Raw genomic sequence first — 8,271 nt, 5'->3', positions numbered from 1 at the left:
AAATCCCTGTGACTGTTTTTATAACTGGCAATTTGCACATCTTAATCCTTTCCCTATTATCACCCATCCTCCCAACCTCCTCCCATCTGGCAACCATCAAAATGTTCTCTGTATCTATGAGTTTGTTTCTGTTTTATTTATTTAATATATTTTTATTGTTGATAGTATTACAGATATCTCCCATCCCCCCTCCTCCCCAAGCCTCCATCCACCCCCCCAGGTCTTCACTACCCCATAGCCCATGTCCATGGGCTATGCATATAGGTATAAAAGTTCTTTGGTTGATCCCTTCTCATCCTCCCAGCCCCACAGACAAGCTGCGGGCTGCCGACGCCATTTTGCAGGGTGGGCTGCGCAGACTTTTGGCGCCAGGCCCGCGCGCACGAGCAGGACGAGTAAAGCTTGGAAGGGGAGGGGGCGCGCGCTACCGGGGAAAGCAAGCGTGCGCATCGGCCGCGGCGGCGGCGGAGGAGCGGGGCCCGCTTGGGAGTGCGCGTGCTCGGCGGGAGCCCGGCTAGTCCCTGGAGGAGGTGGGGGGCGAGGAAGGAAGGAGTCAGGTTGAAGAGCGCTTGCGCGCGAGGGGTACTGTGCGGGAAGAGGGGCTCCTGAGCACGCGCGCGGCGACGAGACTTTGGGAACTCTCGCGAGATCTTCCGGTGCCGTCTGTCGTCTGTTCTGCACTCCAGAAGCTGTTTATCTCCCCCCGCCTTCTCTCTCACCTGAGTGCGTGCTACCACCCCGTGGGAGATTCTGTGGACATGGACATGAGCCCTCGGAGGCCCTAGAACTACCTTTTCGGTAACTACTGGGCGGTCGGAGGGAGGCTTTGAGGTGGGGGGCGGGGTGGGGCGGGGTGGGTATGCGGCTGAGGCCGGGCTGTGGAAGGAAGCAAGGCAGGCTGGAGGCCTGAGGGAGTGGGAAGCTAGGTGGCAGGGCCTTGCAGCCTCAGGGATGGAGAACCAGGAGGGGTGAGCACTAAGGGATGGGAAGGAGTGGTGGCCTGAAGCTTGGGGGTGAGCGGTTCGAGACCCAGTCGGTCCTTGGAACCGACTTGCTGAGGGTTCAGCATTGCCTGGGGTAAACCATAGCGCTCCAGGGGGTGTGTGAGTGCGTAGGCTTTTCATTCTCTGCCAGTGTCTTTGGTGCAGGAGGTTGTGTGGGCTCGTGGTGTGAGGCGTAGGCCTTCTTTCAGGAGAGGATGGATAGAGCCTGGCCTTGCTCTCCAGGCCTCAGGAATTCTAGAGCCCAGACAGCCCCAGTGCCTCGGCGGGTTGCTACGTGGTTGTTTCGTATGCCATGTTGAGTTTTGTTAATTGAGCAATAACATTTAAACATCTGTGTACTAGTAACTATTAGAGTGCAATTAAATGGAATCATTTAAATTAATTAAAATTTTACTCTGATGGTACTTAAAACAATTTGCTTATTAGTAGAATAGCTAGTATGCACTGTCCATTAGTGCTTTTATTTCAAGTCATTTTGAATAGCTGGGTTGCTGATCAATTGATATTAAGATATTTTTTGTTGACCCTTTTCATTGGAAATATTCCCTAGGATATGTCAACATATTGTTGAAGTAACAGAAATGATGTACATTAAATTATGTCAGAAGTTATGTTTAAGACAAGAATAGACATATCCTAGGGATAGTAAAAGCCTGTATGGGTGTTACTTGATTGTAGGCATTTGTGTTCAAGAAATCTAGGAAGAGAGGCCTTCTGGTAGAATAGTGAAAAATCACAAGTTAATTATTTCCTTTTTGGTTACCCATACTGAAGTTTCAGTATTATTTTTTCTCCATGTTATAGTTGCTTTTTTTCTTCATTTACAGGTTGTGAACTAAAGGCCGACAAAGATTATCACTTTAAGGTGAATAATGATGGAAATGAGCTCCAATTATCTTTACAAACGGTACTTAAACTTTTCAAAATAAACTACTAAACCTTTCTTGATTTCAGCCTTAGTTCCTATTCATGTGCCTTAATATTTAATTTTTATGATAGTATTTTTATAACTGAGTATTGTATATACTGATTTTCTGTATACCTGTGATACAAAACTTGGCTTTTTTATCACTCCTTTGGTAATCATATAACATTCCTTTGGTAATCATATAAAAGTCCAGTTACACTACTGTTCAACTTTTCATATTTATATACTTAAGTTGCCTTATAAAGTCCTTTCGGGTAGTGGTAAATCTTTGTCTCCTCTAGAGACTAGCCCATAGCTTGCTGCTCAACTTGTAGGTGGTCAATAAATGTTAGATAATCATACTGTAGATAGGTGATGACATGTACAACTATAGGGTGTCTCCCCAAAATGTATACACACACTTTCAATAATTATAAAGGTGGTGTTTATCAAAATGCATTTCATTTTCAAAATTGAGCTATCGGCTGTTAAAGTGTGTATGTAATTTTGGGGGGCACCCTGTATGTCGTCAAATGCATTTTTATGCATTTGTTCCAATTTATTGAATATGAGAAATTGTCAAAGTCCCATAAAACTTGAAGACAACATTGTGCACAAATTAGTTTTCCATCAGTGGTAACAGTGAAAAGTTTATAAGTAACTTTTTTTTTTTAACATAAGAACTCTTGGGGGGATTGCATAATACAGAAACAAGTTGAAGTGCTGTTTTTCTGTTCACAGGTCAGGTTAGGGGCTGGTGCAAAGGATGCAAAGTGGACAGCACTTAGTAGGTATGTTATTTTTATTATCTTATGCAGCTACTTGTCCCAGCTGGGATACTGTCTTTATAGTAGGGTCAAATGGGAATCTAGTAGTTATATTACTAATTTGTAACTGGAAACATCTGTTACTTTGCATATAAAACCTAGTAATGAATGTTAGGCCCCACAGTTCCTTTTTGTAAAAAATTTTGTTTGCTTTTTGCCTTGTTTAAGTAGTAGAATCTGTTTTTAAATACTGATTACTGTATATTAATGCCCTTTTTTCTGAGTTCTTGCTTCTGGGTTGAGTTTTAGTAGTGGCTAATAAATTTATTTTAGCTGTGGAGGAAGATGCAGAGTCAGAAGATGACGAGGAGGAGGAGGATGTGAAACTCCTAAATATGTCTGGAAAGCGTTCTGCCCCTGGAGGTGGTAGCAAGGTTGCGCAGGTATAGATGTAATTTATTACAGGTATCTTATTCTGGTTTTTGGTTTGGGCACTTGCTCATGAGGTTTTTTTTATTGTATTTCTTTTTGAAGAAAAAAGTAAAACTTGCTGCTGCTGAAGATGATGAGGACAATGAGGAGGAGGAGGATGATGATGAAGAGTAAGTATATCCCTGGCCGGTTTGGCTCAGTGGATAGAGTGTCGGTCTGTGGACTCAAGGGCTCAGGTTCGGTTCCAGTCAAGGGCATGTATCTTGGTTGTGGGCACATCCCCAGTAGGGGGTGCGCAGGAGGCAACTGATTGATGTTTCTCTCTCATCCATGTGTCTGGCTCTCTCTCCCTCTCCCTTCCTCTCTGTAAAAAACCAATAAAATATATTTTTAAAAAAAGAGTAAGTATGGATTCAGAAGCTTGATGAGGTTGTATGGGAGAGTTTTAAGAAAATTTTTTTCTAAAATCTTTCTGTGGAATTGAATAATAGCTTTAAATAAAGGGTAAATGGTCAGTGGTTGTCATTTTGGGTTAAATGAGCTGAGTTAAAGGATACTGTTGGAACTGTGAACCTTTAAAGTGCTGCAGTGCATTGAGAATTTTCAGAATTATTTCCCTGATGTGTTTGACTAGGTACCGCAAGCATGTCAAACTCGCAGCCCATGGGCCGCATGCGGCCCACAACGAATATTTTTGCGGCCCAGGCAATGCAACGGTATGTAAGAAACGTTTTAATAAAAAGTTTGTAACTTAATTTTTACAATATACTGTTACACATAATTATTTATAACGAACTACAACTTTTGCTAATGATTGATTACTAGAATCGTGTTGCATTCATTTCCCTTACGGGGCCTTATGCGCAGGCACACCATTTCTCTCCATTAATACTAGCAGTGAATGTTTTAGCAGCCGATTGCCACATCATTAGTCTTCTACTGACTTGTTTGGTATGCGCAACAGGAAATATCTTGCTTTTGGAGAACAAGAAAAATAGGTTTATTTGCGTTACGCTTATTAATTTGTGCAGTTTATTCAGTGTCTGGTAAGTTAATGTTCAAGAAAAAATATTAATTTTTATTAAAATGTTCTATTATTTTATGTTCATGATTACTCATTTATTTCAGCCCTTTGTATTCAGCATGTCTCTATCGAAATCAAGTGGTAGTAAAAATAAACGAAAAATTGCTGATGAACATCGAAATTTCCAAGAAAAGTGGGAATTGGAGTATTTTTGCTGTGAAGTAAAAAATAAAATAATCTGCTTGATATGTAATAATGCTATTAGCGTACCAAAGTTATACAACATTAATCGTCACTATGAACAACATAAATCAAAATATGATAATTACGAGGGATTGATGAGACAAGAAAAGTTGAAAGAGCTCAAGTTGGGACTGAATAAACAACAGTTCATGGTTACTAAAGTATCTCAAGAAAGTGAAGCAGCAGTGCATGCAAGCTACGTCTTGTCCGAGTTGATAGCTAAACACTCGAAACCATTTACTGAAGGTGGTTTCATCAAGGAATGTCTAATTAAAGCTGCAGAAATTATTTGTCCTGGAAATGTGAAGTCTTTTCAAAGAATATCTTTGTCTCGAAATACAGTTGCGGAAAGAGTTACTGATTTGGCGGACAATTTAAGTATTCAGATCAAAGCAAAATCATCTAGTTTTGAAGCTTTCTCCATTGCCTGTGATGAGAGTACTGATATTGGAGGCGTAGCTCAGTTAGCTGTGTTTCTTCGCGCTTGTGACACGGATTTCAACATTTTTGAGGAATTGTTGGAACTAGTACCGATGCATAACACTAGTACAGGACAAGATATATTTAACTGTGTTTTTAAGCTTCTGCAAAAATACAATCTACCTCTCTCAAAATTAACTTCTGTAGCTACAGATGGAGCTCCTTCAATGACCGGAAACAATGGTTTTGTGGAATTACTGCAAAAAAAACAAAGTGAAATTTATGACGGATCCAAGATTCATCATACACATTGTATTATACATCAAGAAGTATTATGCGCGAAGGTAATAAACATGGAAAATGTGTTGACATCTATCAAAAAAATTATCAATTTCCTAAGATCTCGAAGTTTAAATCAGCGTCAGTTCTCTGCTTTCTTAAGTGAATTAGACAGCGAATATTCCAGCTTGTCCTACTATACTGAGGTACGTTGGCTATCCTGCTCCAAGGTTCTTAAACAATTCTGGGACTTGAAAGAAGAAATATGTCAGTTCTTAATAACTAAAAATCAAGACACAAGCCTGTTTTTTGACACAACATGGTTGCAGGATTTATCCTTCATGGTTGATATAACAAAACACTTATATGATTTAAACTTAAAACTGCAAGGAAGAGATCAGATTATTACAAACATGTGTGACCAAGTGAAAGCATTCAAATGTAAGCTAGTTCTTTGGGAAAAGCAGTTGAAAAATGAAGATTTAACGCATTTTCCAACATGCAACATGAACAAATCAAGTTTAGGTGAAACTGCATCATATAAAAAATACGCAGAAAAAATTTTAAGCCTTAGAACTGAATTTGAAACAAGGTTTGCAGATTTTAAATTTTTAGAGGACAAGTTTTCTTTGTTTTCTTCGATTTTTTCAATAAATATAGAATTAGTACCTAGTGAAATGCAAATGGAGGTAATTGAGATCCAGTGTGATTCAGATTTGAAGGCAAAATTCAGTGAAGTTGGTGTGCCTGAGTTTTACAAATATTTACCTGCCAGGTTTGAAAATACTCGAAAATTTGCATATGAAATTATTTCCATGTTTGGAAGTACTTATCTGTGTGAGCAGTTATTTACAATTATGAAAGGAAATAAGTCTCCTGTTAGATCCAGAATTAGTGACGTTCACCTTGGGTCAGTTTTGAAAGTAATCACTGCGAACAAGATTTCCCCCGAAGTAGGAAAGATAGTAGCAGAGAAGAGATGTCAAGTGTCAGGAAGAAAACATTAATTTTATCATTGCTCTTTTTTTTTTTATACTATACTTTTTGAAATAAACCTACATTTCTATGAAAATTGAAGCTTTTGTTTTTTGTTTTTTTTTACAGCCCACATAAACTTAAACCTTGTTTCTTTGGTCCATGTTAGCCTTTGAATTTGAGATGCTTGGTCTACACGCATGTACTCACATATCTTGCTACCACTACAAACTCCATGTATATGAAACTGAACATACCATCTTTGACTTCAAAATGGGCTTCTGCTGACTATTGTTTCTGACAATTGTTCTGGTTCATAAGCTTGTACCTTTCTTGCTCCTGCTGCTAGTGTCATCAAGATTTCAAAAATGTTTTGTAGGCTAGCAGAAGGTTATTTTTGCTGCCTTCTGGTTAGCAATAGATACTAGGCTCACTACTGTGTATAATTACAATATTTCTGGCTATATCTACTGGGTAGTCTAGTGGTTGCAGCAGCCCGTACCGCTGAGCTTTCTCTCCAATCTTGCACTCGGGCATGCTGCAACTACTATTTCCTTTCATCACAAAGTCTTTGCATTTTCCTTTCCATTGATCTAACTACCATGTCATGCACCTCTCATTGGGCAGGTTAATTAACCTCTTGGGCTGGTCTTAAGTCCCTTTAACCTTCTACTTAATGAGTCCTAAATTGTGGTGGAATATTCTCCATAAAAAATGCGGTGTTTATTGCTTTCTCTTTTGATTTCTGATTCTATATCCAGTTCTCTGGTTATTTTTCATGTGTACCATTTGTCTTGCCAGTTAAATGCTAGCTCTTTGAAAGCAGAGCAATACTTTTATCAAATTACATTCCTGCTCTACAGCAGACTCTGCTGGAGAATATCAGAACTGCCTTACAATAAGTGCTGAATATTTGCTAAGTAATTTGACTTAATAAAATAGATGGACCCTCTCTGCATTATATCTTCAAACTGCATGAAGACCTATGATTATCTCAGAATAAAATAATTTAAAAATTAGAAATAAAACCACAAGTTGCAAGGTCCTGACACAATAATTTCCCCTTGTCTGTTTACAAATTGCTATGAAGATTTTTTTATTACAGTAACACGGACACTCATTCAATTAGAAGCTTTGTTAACTTCCTCCCAAACAGGTGGCTTATGCTTTTTAAATCCTAGAGAATTGTTGCGTTGTTTCCTTCCTCTGGGATGTGAGGGAGATGGGACAAGGAGGGTAGAGGATGTACCTTGAAGACAGGGTGCAGTCCTGGGAGGCACCTCATGGTGGCCACAGCGATGACCTCACCCACCAGATGTGTGCTCATCAAGTGATACTGGAGCTCATGCAGTTGGGAATCTGAACTTCGGACCCACATCTTTGCCAGGAGCCAGGCAAGTGGAGGATCATTGGCTTCTTCCTGTGTTAGAAGCTATGCTTATTATTCTGGGGAAACACCGGTGACTGATATTGTCTCCCAGGGATTATAATACAGTCGGAGGAATGAAGGCCCTCCCACCCATCCTCTCACGCGCTGTGGGGCCGTGTCAGTGCCGTGATGCTCAGGTTCAGAGCAGGAGGAACTGGAAAGAGGTGTCCAGTGTGACTGAGGGAAACCTGATGAGGGTGTGAGTTAGGATGGTAGAATCGGACGGAGAAGCTGGACATGTGAGAGAACTGACAGTTCCTATGAACTGATTGATGAGAACACATTAAAACCAAGGGAGAAAATATGTCTAAGAAAGAAGGGATATTCCACGGAATCATAGGTCAAAAAGATTAGCCTTATCATGAGAACTAAGCATTCTGACTCAAAAAGGCAATTCCAGGTGAGTAGTGAGTAGGCTGTAAGGTAGAAAGGAGATACTGGATACAAGGGCAGGTATCACTGAACGATGCAGGGGTGGGTGACAAGAGCCTGCTGTCTTTGTCCCTTGGCAGAGGTTGGGGAGGAACACAGAGCAGTGTTGGGCAGAGGTTTCTGAGGACACCTCACCTGGATGACCATAGGTAGCAGCTTCCCACTGGGCTCCATCTTCAGCATGACAAGGGGGACAGCCAGGTACTGCTTCTCATTGGCTGGAATTCCATCCAGTAGGATGAAATCAGCCTCAAAAAGGGAAACTTTGTAAGGAAAGTGTAATGCACCCATGGTTAGAGTTGAAAGCATTCTTCCCCATGGCCAAGGCAAAGGGGAACAAATGTAAAGACATTCACTCT

At 40.4% G+C, this 8,271-nt stretch overlaps 1 protein-coding gene across 2 annotated transcripts; it reads left to right on the top strand.

Moving 5' to 3' along the window:
• Positions 1 to 522: 522 nt before the first annotated feature.
• LOC307115217 (general transcription factor II-I repeat domain-containing protein 2-like) lies at positions 523 to 7,489 on the top strand. 2 transcript variants are annotated; one of them, XM_079798321.1, is made up of 7 exons: positions 523 to 798; positions 1,832 to 1,869; positions 2,653 to 2,702; positions 3,012 to 3,121; positions 3,213 to 3,280; positions 3,745 to 3,826; positions 4,239 to 7,489. In XM_079798321.1, exons 3-7 carry the CDS (start codon positions 2,678 to 2,680, stop codon positions 6,081 to 6,083), a joined length of 2,130 nt encoding a protein of 709 aa, XP_079654447.1. In that variant the 5' UTR covers positions 523 to 798; positions 1,832 to 1,869; positions 2,653 to 2,677; the 3' UTR covers positions 6,084 to 7,489. The 2 variants fall into 2 exon arrangements, with proteins under 2 accessions (XP_079654447.1, XP_079654446.1); XM_079798320.1 differs by having other exon boundaries at positions 524 to 798; positions 1,832 to 1,911; positions 4,239 to 7,488.
• The last annotated feature ends 782 nt before the right edge of the window (positions 7,490 to 8,271 follow it).

Source organism: Cnephaeus nilssonii (genome assembly GCF_951640355.1).
Source record: "Cnephaeus nilssonii genome assembly, chromosome: 19".
NCBI classification, from domain to species: Eukaryota; Metazoa; Chordata; class Mammalia; order Chiroptera; family Vespertilionidae; genus Cnephaeus; species Cnephaeus nilssonii.
Note: the sequence above shows the minus strand (reverse complement) of the source record. Positions and strands in the feature narration are given on the sequence as shown.

Bases quoted from the DNA above. Each gene is read 5' to 3' on its own strand.
- LOC307115217 (XM_079798321.1), top strand. From the start codon at position 2,678: ATGCAAAGTGGACAGCACTTAGTAG. The intron at 2,703-3,011 runs GTATGTTATTTT...AATTTATTTTAG, and splicing joins AAGTGGACAGCACTTAGTAG to CTGTGGAGGAAGATGCAGAG. The intron at 3,281-3,744 runs GTAAGTATATCC...GTGTTTGACTAG, and splicing joins GAGGAGGATGATGATGAAGA to GTACCGCAAGCATGTCAAAC.